Raw genomic sequence first — 15,150 nt, forward strand, 5'->3', positions numbered from 1 at the left:
ACAGAAGACAGACAAACACACACACACACACAGACACACACACACACCCCACCCACCCACCCACCCAGAAGGCAGGCAGAAAATACGGATTTAGTTTTTCCTGCCAGTAGCATAGAAATGAGAGCGTTAAAGTTCTGACCTAAGGATTTCAATTTTTAATATAAAACAATTGGCAAGATGTTCCTAAACTTCCAGAATTATAGTGAACTGGGTTGACAGCAGGCCCTCGTTTCAGTTCCTAGGAGGTAAGATGATATACCTGTCTGAATTGACAGACCCACAGAGATACACAGACACAACTGAAGGAGATTTGGTATTTTGCTCTAACTTGCGGAACCTGTCAATTTCATTCACAATTTACACCAGCTTCTAATTATACTTAACTGAATATTAACCATTCTAATTGCTCAATGCTTTATCGGCAGCATCTGAAGTATTGCGGGACATCTGGCTTGGCAAATGGGATGCTGCCTGCTCTCGGAAGAGAGCTTCAGCGCTCACTTTCATCTCACACCCTCAGCTCAGCTCTGCCTTCAGCAGGGACCATCACATCTCAGAAACGTGACTTCTCATCCACACCCAGCCAGAGCAGTCGCGGGGCGGGGCGGGGGAACGTCGGTTGTAATACTGGATTTGCATCACAGAAGGCTGGGGGCAGAAGGCTGGGGGCAGACGGCAGGCAGGACAGAGGGCCCAGGTTCCTGCCACCTTCTATCAGCAGGCTTGGACCGCCTCTTCTCCCACGGGTGTGTTCACAGGCAGAAAATGGCACTTTGTCCTGGCTCATCGCCTTTTAACTCAGAAGCAGCACCATGAGCAAATCTGCTTGACAGTCCCTATCTCTCCAGCCAGGACAAAATGAAATGACCATCACACTTGGCCAGAGGAGAGGCCCCTTTGCTGGTGAGTAAGGAGGGAAGGCGGGAAAGGGCAGAGACCCTGGGTGGGCTGCCAACAGTGTGTGCTCCCAGGCTCTCTACAGTCCGTCTGCACGTAACCGTGGTCCCAAAAGGCAACCCCACCAGAGAGGTACCTGAGGAAGAGGAGTCAAGGGGAAGACCAGAGCAGAACAGAATGAGATGGAATCACAGTCTGGGCCTTAAAACGAAAATGGGAGTCACACAGAAGAGGCCACAAAGTAGCAGACTCAAAAAGTTAAACACAGAGTTACTACCTAGGACCCAGCAATTCCACTCCTAAGCATAAGTGAGAAAACTGAAAACCTACAGTCACGCGAACACTTACTTACACACAGATGTCCGCAGCACCTTCTCCGCACTAGCCCCAAAGCGGAAACAATCCCAATGCCCATCAGTTTATGAAAGAATAAACAGAGGTTTAACAGGATGCTATTACTCAGCCATGAAAAGGACTGAAGTGCTGATACACACCTCAACATGGATGAACCAGCAAAACTTATAGTGAGAGAAAAGGGGCCAGACGTGAAAGTCCACAATTCCGTTTATACGTGAAGAACAGGCAAACCCAGAGGCACAGGACGTAGACCAAAGGTTACCTACAGAGCTTGGGGGGAGTTGGGAAGGAGGGTGACTGCTGATGGGTATGGGGTTCTCGTTGGGGTGATAGAAACACTCTGGAATTAGATCGTGGTGATGGTTACACAGAATGGCTGTCACATATTCACAACGTGTGAATATGGCACAGAATAACCAGTGGCACACTTTCAAAACGTTAAAACGATGAGTTTTGTGTGCATATTATTTAAAAAAATAAAAAGTGACAGAGTAAATGTATCAGGCATTGTGTCAAGGGAGCCCCCTCTGCAGCAGGACCCACAGGGAAGGTCTCCAAGCCCCCGGGGCACCACTGAGCCCCCTCCCCGAGGGTGAAAGGAGTTCTCCCTTAAAGAGCAGACACCCGGAAGACTCTGGGGTGCCCTCAAGGCCGAACCCAAACCTCTGCCTCAGCTTGAGCTTCTAAGACCAGCTTCCTTGGCCAGCAACAGTCCACTCTGCACACCCCAAGGGAAATGACGGAAAACTCACAGGCGAGCGTCAGGAAAACCTCCCTAGTCTCAGATGTCAAGAATGGGCTCTTGAAAAGATGCCCTGAGCCTCTCAAATAAATAACAGGCATCTAGAAGAAACGTGGCACTGGCCACTGGATGCCTCCCGCGGGCACCGCTGTTCAAAGTCTGTTCCAGAAGCTTCCCTGGAGGGAGGGAGGTCAGGGCATGAGGCTGCGCGGTGACCAGGGCAAAGTGGGGGCCGCCCTCCTATGAGCACAAATTCCCCCAACACTCAGCTCAGGAAGGGCTGCCGACCCCAGAGGGAGATGGGAGGGCCTCGCTTCAGAGGCAACGGCCACTCGGCGTAAAGATTTCTCAGCCAGACCCCCTCCTCCTGACACAAAATATAATCACCGCCACGTGCAAAGAGGAAGCCCACGAACACAAGGCTCCATCCTGGGGTCTGAGGCGCAGTTTGCTGCTCCCAGAGCCCCGCACACTGGCCGCCTGGGAATAATTCCCAGAGTGACGTTTCTAAACCAGGCTCTGGCTCTCACCCTCCTCTTTCACCCCTCGGTGGTTCGTGGAACCTCTTCCTTCCTCCCTAAGCCATCTTACCCGTTCTTGAGGCCATGTTCACAGTGATTTCAGTGCAGCCTCCCTCCCATATCCCGGAGTGAACAGAGGAATCCCACGGCAGGACCCTGGTTCCCCACCCACGTCCCCCAAACTCACTTTCCTAGCGAGAGTCCCGCTCTTCTACCTGCAAACAAGTTCAAACCTTTGTGCCCTACAACAGGCCTCCGTGCCCATCACCACCACCATGCCCCCACCCCTTGCACACACCCCCGTTCCCCGTCACACACCTCACGGTCCCAGAGCTGCTCCTGGGGGAGGGTGGGGGGGGCAGCCGTACCCACTGGTGACAGACAGTGGCCATCCTAATAGCTGGCAGGCACGAACCCCCCACCAGGACATACCTGACTTGCCACCAGGTATCACACTGTAATTAGTCATTGTAATTGAAGCCGAACGTAATTAATTACATAATTTTGAAGTGTTCAAGTTTAATTCCATTAAAATTACATCATGAAACTGGGGAATTACAAAGGATTACCGACAAAAAGCAAATAGGGATGAATAAAGAAACTCCAGGCTGACTCCATGCCTGTCTGAGTCACACCCAACGCTCAAGTACAGCGCCTGGCACCCCACCTGCTTTTAATAAACCTCTGGGGCCCAGCCCGGCAGCTGTACGCACAGGCTGCCTCTGGGGGGGACCAGAGCCAGGCCCCAGCTGACACAGAAGACCTCTCCTCCCTCCAGGCGCTGCTCCCCGCCCCGGCCTCAGTCCCCTCTGCTGATGCCTCCCCCGTCTCTGAATGCCACTCACTCAGCCCATCTCTGCCATGGCCACCACGACCCCAGTGGCCTCCTGGGTCACGCCAGGGCCTGGCGCCTGCCGGCACACAGCCTGGCACCTTCTCTCCCCACCCAGTCCCTCCCCATCTTGTTCCGGACCATGACTCCCCAATCCTCTCAGCTCCATCCTTCACCATCCCTTCCCCTTGCATTCTGGATCCTCCTGAACACAAATCTGAGTTCTGAATGGTCCTTCTTGCATTTAAGAAGCAGCCTCTCTCAGGGGGCCCTCAGAACACAGAAGTGACTCAGCGGGACTCTGCACCGAGATGTCTGGGCCCAGGCTCCGGGCACTCCCACGCTGTAATGCACTTATTCCTCCCGTGTTTACTTTCTGTCTCCCCTGCTAGATCATAAGTCCCTTGAGGGCAGGGCCATCCTGCTGCTGTGGACACTGGAAGGCTGTGCTACAGCAGCGCCTTGTCACCAGGGGAGGAGGTGGGTCAGTGGAACACCACGTCCCATCTTTCCAGACCCCTGTCCTGCCCTCCGCACACATCAGACACCCCCAGCCCCTATAAGCTGACATCTGCAGGGGGCCCAGTGTGTCCTGCGGTTTGGACCAGCGGGACCAGGGGCTCATTCCTCTTGGTACCCCAGGGGCTTGACCAGGATCCAGGGCCAACATCAGGCACCAGGGAGACCCACTCAATAAATGAATGAATGAAGGGCCCCAACACTGTATGGAGAAAAATGGCTCGTCCCCTGAAACAAACAAGACTGCAAACCACCTCATTCAAACCTGCTGTGTTATTTCCGAGAGCAGCGCACCCTTGTGCGTGTTTTCTTACTAAATGTACAACTTCATTATAAAACGAGCCGTATCAGCCCAAACAAGCAGGCGTGCAAAAACAAAAAATCATCTGAGTCCAGAGGAACCTAAACACTCAGCTGTTCCATGATGACTCCTCGAGGAAAATAAGGAGTGTCATCTGGCGAGGCGTCTTCTCGAGAGAGGGAGGTCCTCCTGAGGACCCTTACAGACCTGCCCTCTTAGTGAACACAGCCCAGCGCCACACCTTCTTGGGCAACTGGGAACAAATCCCTGTGTCCTGGGTGCTTTTCGGTGATATGAGTGGATTTGAGTCCAGTATCACAACAGGGGCTAAGTCGACTAAGCTCCCAGGGACTGAGAGAGGAGGGAGTTTCATCCTGGCCGTCACGAGGTTGAACACAAATATTAGCATCTAATAGCAAATGGCTCCCCTGCACCGGCATCAAGCCAGGGGTGTCAGAGAACAGTCCTGGTCAGAGACGCTTCCTCAGCCCAGCGCTCACGGCTGGACTGCCTGCTGGACAGGGCACGGCCTTGCCTGCGCCAGTTCCCTCCCACACCCCACACCCCAGGCCCCACCACTGGGCATCTCTCTTGCCTTCCAATTTCCCCCAACCCTTCCCACAAATCTGCTTTATGCACCGATGGGACGTTGAGGGTAGCAGGTGACACGGAGGGTTATGTTCAACCTGATGCTGTAACTGCACCCCAACCATCAGATACAGTTTGCTAACCTGAGTGCTCACCTCCTAGGGAAGGATTATCTGTCAGACAGTCCTTCTCTCTGGAGCTCCACTGGGCACTGACTCTGAAGTCTCACAGCAGGGGAGGCTCGAGAAAGTGTCTCGATCTAGCGAGGCCTCGGCTGGAAAGGTATCTGTCCACTGGGCACCCAGGTGGCTTCCATGTCCACCACACAGGCTCTGTTCAGTGCTCAGCTGTTCAAGTGGAGGGACTCACCCACCCCCAAGCTCAACCTGGGCGCCCTGTGGACAGGGAACCCCTTCTGATCCCCTGGCAGCCTCATCATGACGACCCTCCTTCAGGGGAAAGCCATTCTTGGGGATGGCCGGGGTAACAGGGAGAGGGAAGGCAGGAGGAAGGCAGCCCCAGGGAGCCCCCTCCTCTAGTCTTGCCTGGGGAATCCCACAGACAGAGGGAGCCTGGTGGGCTATGGTCCACGGGGTCGCAAAGAGTGGGACACGACTGAGCGACTAAGCACACACGGTGGGTGTGCATCTATCTACACGTACAAATGTCTTTAAAGCATCTGCCTTGTCACCAGCAGACATAAAACCAGCTACAACGTGAGGAAGCCAGCACTCCCCGCAATGCTTTCCTTTTCCTCTCTGCCTTTTCCTGAAGCCCCGTGGCAGTCCCAGCTCCAGAACTGACAAAGTTACAACACAAGGTGGGAGGGGGGATCCCCACGCTAAGATGAACTCTTCAGCCCTCCCCGCCACAAATGATGGCAAACTCGTAGGCACCAACCAAAACGCAGACAAATCCTCCAGGTGCTTCAAACCCCGGGTTTCAACCCATCTTCTAGGCTTCAACACCAAAACCTCTCCACTGCATTTCACCCCTCCTTCTGCCAGGGGCTCAGCCCCTGAATACCCCCGCCATTCCCTCCGGGGCCCGTAGCCCAGCAAAGGAGCACTACCACCTCTTCCTCGTGGATGCCAGGCCCTGCCCCCCCACCCCCAATCAGCCACCCAGTCTGGACCCCAGGGACGGTGGCTCCTTTCGCACCCCGCCTCAGCAAAGGCCTGGCAGCCCTCACTTCCCCAAATCCATGCAAATATTCACGCAGCCAGATGGTGACGTCACCCCTACAGAAATACCCTAGGTACTTTGTAAATGAAGAAGCAGAGAAAGCACGCAGGCTGTGAAGGCCACTGCTCTGAAAGGGAGCTACTCAGTCAAGCTGCGCCCACACTCACGGGCCAGCTTCCGGGGTGCCAAGCACTCCCGAGACGTTTCTCCGGCACTGACCCCCAAGCCTTCGTGTTGCTTGCCACTCACTCGCCTTCTCTTGCGTTGGTGGGGTTCTGATCCTTACAATACCAACTTTCCCCTGGTTCATGTGGGGAAGTTTCCTCCCATTCAGGCTGTGGGCAGAGTTGGAGAATAATTCTCTGTCAAAGAATTGTTCTGCCCAATTCTATTTTTAAAAGTATGAACTTTTTGCATTATGTGCCACAAACACGATTATATGCATCTTAACCAACCTATATGTCACTTGGGAAAGGAGGACTTTAATACACGGGAATAAAACAAACGAAAAGAAGTACATGCACTAGCCCTGTGTACCTATCAGTAGCTCTCAAAACACAGCCATTTGAACGTACCCTACCTACCTTTCACAATCAGAAGACGACTTCCATTTGCAGTCCTGAAATTAACTAGCTGAGTGAGCCTCAAATGAGGAATACACAGGTCTGCCTGCTAAGAGAAGCCCAAAGTTCTCCTGCAACAGGACTCATTGGGAGCCCTGAGTTGGGGCGGGTGCGCGCCAGAGCACAGGGTATTCAGTGGGTGCACTGAAGGCATAAGGCGGGCACCCAGGAAGGGTGGTCAGAAGCTGAGAGGGTGTTACGTGGGGTCCATCAGAGACAGCGAAGGAGGGCACTCAGAGACCACCGGCTACCCCCTCTCCTGTGCTTCCCCAGCTGCACAGAACTCGGCTCAAGCTTAGCCTCTCCCGCTCCGGACGCTTTCCCTGCCCACCCCCCCTCCCCTCGAAGTCGAGACGCCCGTCCTCTGCCGCCCTCCACCATCCCACGGGCACGCACCATCACAGCCACATTCCAGCCACCCGGCCCCTCTGCACATCTGGGCCGCTGGCTCTCCCGCCCTGCATCACGGTGCCTGGTGCACGAGGGGGCTCCCTCTGTGGCATTGGCTAAGATGAAAAAGAGGTGCATAAACCAGGCTGGGTACCCCGATGTGTGGGGGGGGAGGGGGAGGTCCCCTCCATGGAGCACCAACCCGAGGATCCTTCCACAGCGGGGAAAAGGTGTAGGCGATGTACAGACACCCTTCAGGAACTCTGCCTGTTGAAGAGTGTGGTCTCCATCCTGTGCCAACAGGAGCCACCGCAGGTGTTTCAGGAGAGGCATGAGACGATGGAACCAATGATTGGGGAAGGTTCATCTGGCTGTCGCACCTATAATGATTACGACCTGTTTCAGATGGGCAGTTCTGAAACTGTATTGCTAAAGGCTAATACTCTCAGCTCTTGTGTGTTAGGAAGATTTGGCTCTCACACACAACAATCCCCCCCCACAAAACTAACTTCATACACACACACACACACAAGATGTATTAAAGTATCAGTGTGTATTAAAATGACAGCATAATTACATACCAACACAGAGCAATGTAAAACAATCACAAACCATTCCTTACTCCTCTTGACAATGACATTCAACCATAACAGCAATATCCTTCCTCTTCCAATTCTACGTCAACGCTGACAAATTAGGGTGCTGGGGCTGAGGAGCTGTGGGGGCGGGGGGTGGCAGGGGGAAGCCCGTGTGCCCCACCCCCCCCATCCCCAGGGTTAGCAGGCTCCAGGTGACAACTTCCTGACTACACGTCACACTGCCCGTGAGGGAAGCGCCTGGCAGGCCCAGGGCACCTGGACAGGGCGTCTTAGCAGCAGCCTGGGCTCCTGGGTCCCACACATGCCTAGGGAGCAGAAGCACGACTCCGAACCTGACCTTGTCTCCTACTTGGCTGCGTGGTGTGACAGCACAGAGTGTTATATAACAAGCTGAGGTACAAGTGAAATGAAGCAATTCCAGTAAATTAAGGTTTCTCCACTGGTTTACATGACCGCTCCTGTTCTCGAGCTTTCTGTTTCAAAAGGGTACAGCTTACAACACCTCTGCTGTGTGAATAGGAAGGGAGGATGGAATTTTATTTGCAGGTCTACATACAATGTTAGTTGTAATTTCTGCACACTGGTGACCCAAAATCTTCTCCCCTTTGAAAGGTCTGCATTCCATGGGCGGCTGCTACCTACACACTCAGCGAGGGCACAGCAGAACAATGTGAAACAGAAATAATTCACTGTACACAGAGCTGCACGGGTTCAAGTTCTAGGTCAACTATCGTGGGGAAAAACAGAAAATAAAGGACACGCTTCACCATTATCTGCCGCACCTTTCAGAATGAAGCAAAAATGGTGATAGGAGCAACAGAATGTTCTTATTTTCAGGGTGAGGGGGAAAAAATGTCTTTTCCAAACCTAATCAAAAAATTAAATGTACAATTCCCTCCAGCAAGAATTTTATTTTTAATTTTCATTTACATAGTATCTTTCTTCCAAGAATCTCAAAATAATGGAGTTCCACAAATACTTTAAGCCAAAAAAAAAAAGAAAAAAAACAGAAAAGTTGTCACAACGAAGGAGGGGACAGGCTTGGCAGGGCACTAGCTCGGAGGAGGGACAAGAAGTGGCAGGCAGGGTGACAGGAGGCGCTCGGGGCTGGCAGCGCCCAGGCTGAGGGCGGCTCCGAATCGGCCCTTCCTCTGCCAACAGCCCACAGGCCTTGCTTCTGTCTGCATCTTCAAGACAAGGATTCACCTCTGGTGTCACTTACTAGCTTTATGTCAAACTATTTTGATCTAAGCAGAGACTGCTCCTCTAAAACCCCAAGGGGCGGTGGCAACAAACCAAAGACCCTTGCAGGTCCAAAATAACAACCGAACCAAGATGCCTAAAATATAAAACTATGTTAGAAAACAAAATACTAACAATTCATTAGGGGGAAAGACCCAATGTTAGAGACAGACTACCTTGCTTTTAGGGGGAAATTGGAAAAGAAGCTTTTGAACTGGTTGGGTTGTTTTTTGGGTATTTTCTTTTTTTGTTTTACAGCTGGGTGGACAGGATCTGAACGTCTTACATTTAGCAAAAAGCTGTCAACACCCAAATAAAATTTTAATGACAGTAAGAATGGCATTCTATTTCTCACAATTTCGCAACGTTCAGTTAAGAAAGAGCTAATTTGTCAATTTGTTTTTCCCTTAACCAAACTCAAGACACCTCAACTATGCACAACTTAAAAAAAAAAAAGTTAACTGCTTTAACTTATTAGATAAACACAGTCAAAGAGAATGATGGCTTTAAGAAAACAGGCCTCATGCTGGTATACTCGGGTCAATGCTAAGAAAGAACAAGCTTCTGAGCAAGCTCTGGTAATTTCTTCCGACATGAACTTCATAAATCACAGTCAGAAGCGTCCAGGATTTCAACTGTCAGCTGGCTGAGTCGGCCACAAGGAAGGTCCAGTAGCCCTGACCATGGGCTCTCATGTTTTATAAAAGGTGGGATCACCCACCTTTCCCAATTTCACAAGTGCCTCAGAGGAGGAAGTGGAATCTAGTTAGTTTCACGTCAGTCTCCTACCTGGCTATATTCTTCCAGCCGCTCTGCAGTGCTGGGTAAATTCTTGGAAGGATTGAATACTCCGATCCCCAGTGCTTTCCAGTTACCTGTCCCCTGGTGGTGTTCCTAAGAACTAGGTGAGGGGGAGACCTCTTGCACAGGCATCCGACCAATCACATCTGAAGAACTTCCCCGGGGCTGCCCCTGGCCCAGGGCTCTAATAAACACAAAATCTCTGCCACTTGCCTGCCTGCCCTGGGGCCTCCTGCAGTAAGGAAAAGTCTGTAGACTCAAATGAGGAAAACTGACAACATTTATTTTGCACATTAACATCACCCTATCAGAATTTAATTATAGCAAGAATTAGAATTATTTTTATTAGAGAGTTGTTTACTTTTCAAAGGAAAGGTTCTTGATGGGTTCTGTAACAAATTAGGTGTCTTTCAGGAAGAGCTGTTCGCCCTCATTATGTTTCTTTAACTGTGTCGCATTAAATGCACAGGGCAGCGCACACAGTTTTTAAAGCCACAGCTCAGATGCAGTAGGCCCAGTGTCTGAAAGCCACGGCTTCAAGCCATGGTACTAATGAGGGCAATGCCACAGGTCCCCCCGCAATCCCGGGTAGCCCCCTGCAGGAACACCTTCAGCCCAGCCCGAGACCCTTCTCCTCCACCAACTTTCTCAGAACACAGCTGAAAAGTAGGACTGACTACACCTCAGGAAATCCAAGACTTTGACGGAAACAACAGGTCAATACAAATCAGCACCTAAACACCAACTGAAACTTGGTTCTTAAACATACAACGAAACCAAGGCTATCAGCCGGTTTGGGAAAGTAAAAGAGGAAAAATGACTGGGATAATCTAGAGGGCCCCACCATGACATGTTATTGATATATCCCCTTAACCTGGCTTTTTGTTTGGTTTTGTTGCTATTTAAGGTTACATCTCTAGATGTGCTTAGGGAAAGTTAATTTATTCTAAATCTTTATCAGGGTGCAATAAAATGTATCCAAATGCTCATGTCAACAAATGTTTATTAAATCAGAAATCACAAATGGATTCACAATTTCTGTGCCATTATTGGTTGTATAACATGTATCAAATTGCTTGTCTAATTATGCCATTAAAGTTCCCTTTTCACTCCATGATCAACCCTCACACAGCTCTCTCAGTGTTCAAGCACACACAGGCATCCGGTCCCTAAAGTGCCCAGCACGACTGAACATCCAGGTATAAACTGCAGTGGGGCACGGAGAGGTCACAGAGCCCCTCTTCAAAAGGCTTGGACAAAATGAATGGCCATACGTAAGAAGTGTCTCTGTGCTTTGCTATAATAAGATTCAAACACAGGATTCCAAGAATTCCACCTGTTTTCAATTAGATACCAGAATTGCTTGAGTGTTTAAACTACATTCACTTGCTACTTATACAAAACAATTCTTCCGGGTTTTTTGAACATTTTAAGTATGTTAAAATAAGATTAAGGGTCTGGTTTAAACAATCAGAGGCAGGGGAATTTCAGCTGAAACCAAAACTATCTCTCTGCAGCCATAACGCAAGGGCTTCAGACAAAACAAGAGGATGAAATACACGAATTTCAGTCTTTGACAATTACTTGTAAAAATCAGACCTTTCACAGGGAAAGCTACTTTATGTGTATATACATATACAGATGTTTATGTTGTATATAATACATTAAAATGGGGTTTTTAATAATTTCTAAAAATGCAAGATCCTATATATTTAATGTTTATAGAAACTTTTTGTTATCGCTGTGTTATACAGTCCATCAGATACATCTGTCTTTTAAATCAATGAAACTGACATGAGGCCAATCGTGTGAACTGAAAAAAAAAGGGAAGCACAGGTAGGAATCTGGCCTAGCCCTTGCACGATTTTTCACATGATGGATTTCTCTTTTTAAAAAATGTACAACTTTTCCTTCAACAATTTTGTCCTCCCTTCATTTCACTGTGGATGTTCCTTGTGCTTTTACAGATGAGCTGAAACACACATGGGCTTTTCTACTGGGAGCCTTGGTTTTTCTCTTAGGATGTGACCCCAGCCTCAGGAGGAGTTTAGACTACTGACTGCTCCAGGTAGATGCAAGGTTGGGGGCTCCCAAGGTAGAGCCCGGTGCTTCTGAACAGGGACCCCTTATGCCCCCACCCAGCCTACCTTCCCCCCACCCTGCCCCAAGCAAACCCTGGTGGGTTTGTTTGAATTGCATACAACAGGGCAGAGGACTTTTGCAACAGTCACTAAAGGTCTTGGGCTCAACTGACTCACCAGACAGCATTTTTAAGGTCAGCTCAGTGGATTGATTAGGAGAGTTATTTCTGAGGACGGGCAATCTGTCCCTTCCGCACTTTCTCATGTCGCTAACTACAGGCAGATGGATGAAACTGGGGGAAAAGGGAGAAGGGGGCCTCTACGGACCCACCACTGTAAGAAGTGCTGCATAACTTAGCCTCTTCCCTGACTTGCACTTTTTTAAAAAAGCAAGCAAACATACAATCCCCCCACCCCCTCCCCCCCCAAAAAAAACCTACGCATAGTTTCATGGCGGGGGGTGGGGGGGACTTTAATCAACTGATAATGACCCCTTCCCACACACAATCTCTAAGACACTGATATTATTAAGAGAACCAAAAAAAACAAAGGCAGCAGCTGTGTGGAACCTCATCCCCCATTTGTTTACTCTTTATTTTAAACGGTCCTAGATGAGACACAAATTGTAATCAAAATAATATACTTCGTTTGGGGAAGCGTCCTGGATGGCTGGTAACCTACACACTTCCCTAACAGGAGAAAACAAAATAAAAGCAACCAGAAAATGGACTTGCAGCAAAAATGAAATTGCTTTCTTATTTTGAAAAAAAAAAAAAGAGGAAAACGTTTAAAGGTTACTTCTGCAGAGGTTCCTTAAAGGGAAAGACTAGTCACCATGTAGGAATAATGCTCCGAAGGGAAGCCAGGCACTGGCAAAAAGCTACCCTAACATACAGAGTTACATGAGCTTGTTTTAGAAAGTGTCCTCTTTCCAAACGTGTATTTAAAAGGCAAATTTATACAATGGTGTTTTTCTTACTTAAAAAAAAAAAAAAAAGCCTGGTTTTTACAAGTCTGGGATAGGATAAAAAACTTGTCCAACTAGTCTTAGCAAGGCCAGAGCCCTGAAACTCCCATACCACAAGACTTTGGGACTAAAAAGGAAACAAAATAGAGCTCAGTCTGAAGAAACTCTTCCTGGGCACTCACTCCACATCCCAAGGCAGCTTCAAGGCAGACGGAGCAGAGGGCCCAGGAGGGCTCAGCCCCAGGTCCTTGTGTCAAGCGAGGGGCTCCCAAATGGACCCTCAGGGACCCAGTCTCTTTACCCTCAGGTAGCAATACCACCACCCTTACTTGGCTCCGCAGGCAACCTGAGCTCGGGATAAGGGGTTCTGGAAAGATGAGAGGAGTCTGAAACTAATGAATTCTCTCTTCTCAAACTGCAGATGCACTGGCTCACTTACTGTCTGTGGGAACAGAGATGACGCTAAACCAGATACCAACTCAAAAGGCCTCTTCAGGGCTCAAAGACAGAACCACTTTCACCTTCTAGAACCTGGGCATCCCATAGGCAACTGAAGGTTTTCAAACAGGCGATGAAGTGGCAATCGAAAACCGTCTAAGGCCAAATCTTCCATCCATTACCAAAAACCAGTAGGCTGCTCAGTAAAAAGAATGAGGCTCAGATAAAGAATTTTTTAAATTCAACATCAACATCTGAAAGTTCTTGCACATGAACTGACAGGGAAGCTTTTCATTAAAGTTACACACCTAAATGCAAGCCCCCACCAAGCACTACATTGAAGATGTAAATAATCACCAAGGGGAGGGGGGGGGAATCAAAGAAGTCATAACATCTAATAACTCTGGAGAAACCGAATCTATCTCCCAAGCAGTTTTTGCCAGGATACATAACGAAGAAACCACCTTGGTATCAGACTGGAATGTCACATTTAGGAAGACAAGGGGAAAAAAAAATTAAGGTTTGTCTCCTAAAACTCCACAACGGGTTTTATAGTAAGCTCGGGAATTAAATTATGGTAAAAGGGAGCTATTTTTACTAAAACAGGGTAGACCAATTTATCAAAAATGCCATTCGGCTGTGTTCATTACATTCAGGAATCTAATTTACACAATAGACACTTCGGAATAATCTATTTTAGTCAATAAACACTCAAACTCCTTTAAGTTTTAATCTTATCGGAAATACATATTTCACATAGTCTTCTTCCTAGTTAAGTGAGAAATTTGAAGAAATTTCATAACGGCCGTCAGTCTGCTTTATCGCTCTTACTATGCAGGCAAGAGCAGAAAACAAGCATATACAATTAAAGTTGTCAGACTCCGTTTACATACGTTTTAATCCAATCCGCTGCATTTCATGCAAGTCTGCATCTGGAGTTCATTTCCTTTCCTCCTAAAAGTACTGTAGGTCACTATCACCAGTGCTCCGGGTTAGGAAAGTTCGGCCAAGTTTACCTTCAAGCACACCTTAGAGCTGAGAGCAATAGCTGTCCCACAGGGACGCTGAGGGACCCTCCCCAACCCGGAGCGCCTGGGCACCCTGGGCCCCTCTAAGCCGCAGACACCTCTCCAACCCCCACCGCCAGCGCTCGCCGAGCTTCTGGCCCACACGCCGCTCACCTTCAACTTGGCTCCGGCTACGCACAACATCCACCTGGCAGAGTCCCGGGGCTGTCCAGGAGCCGCCAGCGCGGAGCTGGCAGGTCCCAGGCGGACCCCGAGGGCGCGCTGCTCCCCTAGGTGGGGGGTGGCAGGCAGGAACGCGGCCCCTGGGCACGGCTGTGGCTCGGGAGACGGATGGGGAGCCCCAGCACGATCCCCCCTCAGCGCCGGGGGTTGGGTGCGTGGACCGCGGCCCGGCACACCGCTGTCCAGTGGGACACCCGGGGATTTGCTTTCGAGAACACAATCGGGGTAGGCATTTCGGAGCGGACCCGCCGCGCTCTCCATTGCCCACCCACCTCCCTCCACCCGCCACCGCCGCCGCGGACCCTGCTGGGAGGGCAGGACCTCGGAGGAGAGGGTCCGAGAGGAGCTGATGGGTCACTGGCAGCCGCGGGAAGCCCCGGGCGCGGGGCGAAGGCCGCCCGGATAGGAAGCGGGAGCAAGCGCCTCGGGCCGCGACAGACCGCGCACCCAGGCGCAGAGACGGGCCTGCGCTGGGGGAAAGTTGCAGTCCTCCTCCGGCGCCCGCCCCCGCGCCCCCGGGGCACCCCGACCCCCGAGGTCCGCGTGCCGGGCACCCGCTGCCTCCCGCAAGTTTCCCCGAGCGCCCCTACCCGGGTCCCCGGCAGCTGAGGGGCCGGTCCGCGCCGCTCGCGCAGGCACACAAAAGAGCGGGGCGGCTGCGGGGTCTGCGGGTGGCCCCCCGGGCGCCCGCCCGGACGTAAACAAACCCCGGGGTCCACGCAGAGGGAGCCCCAGGTCGGGCGCTGGAGCAGCGGCGCGGTCCCGGCCCGCTGACAGCCCGGGGTGGGGGGCGGGGGGCGGCGGCGGCCGGGGCCCC

The 15,150-nt window shown here is 50.8% G+C and overlaps 1 protein-coding gene across 3 annotated transcripts in view; it reads right to left on the reverse strand.

The window, feature by feature from the left end:
* Positions 1-14,609, reverse strand: part of CUX1 (cut like homeobox 1) — a 347,445-nt gene extending 332,836 nt beyond the window's left edge. For all 3 annotated transcript variants that reach the window (XM_040261791.1, XM_040261782.1, XM_040261799.1), the window contains exon 1: positions 14,265-14,609. In XM_040261791.1, the coding sequence (XP_040117725.1) occupies positions 14,265-14,594 (330 nt within the window). In that variant the 5' untranslated portion in view covers positions 14,595-14,609. The remainder of the gene's footprint in view (positions 1-14,264) is intronic.
* Between the last annotated feature and the right edge of the window lie 541 nt (positions 14,610-15,150).

This window comes from Oryx dammah, unplaced genomic scaffold, assembly GCF_014754425.2.
Source record: "Oryx dammah isolate SB20612 unplaced genomic scaffold, SCBI_Odam_1.1 HiC_scaffold_2, whole genome shotgun sequence".
NCBI lineage: Eukaryota > Metazoa > Chordata > Mammalia > Artiodactyla > Bovidae > Oryx > Oryx dammah.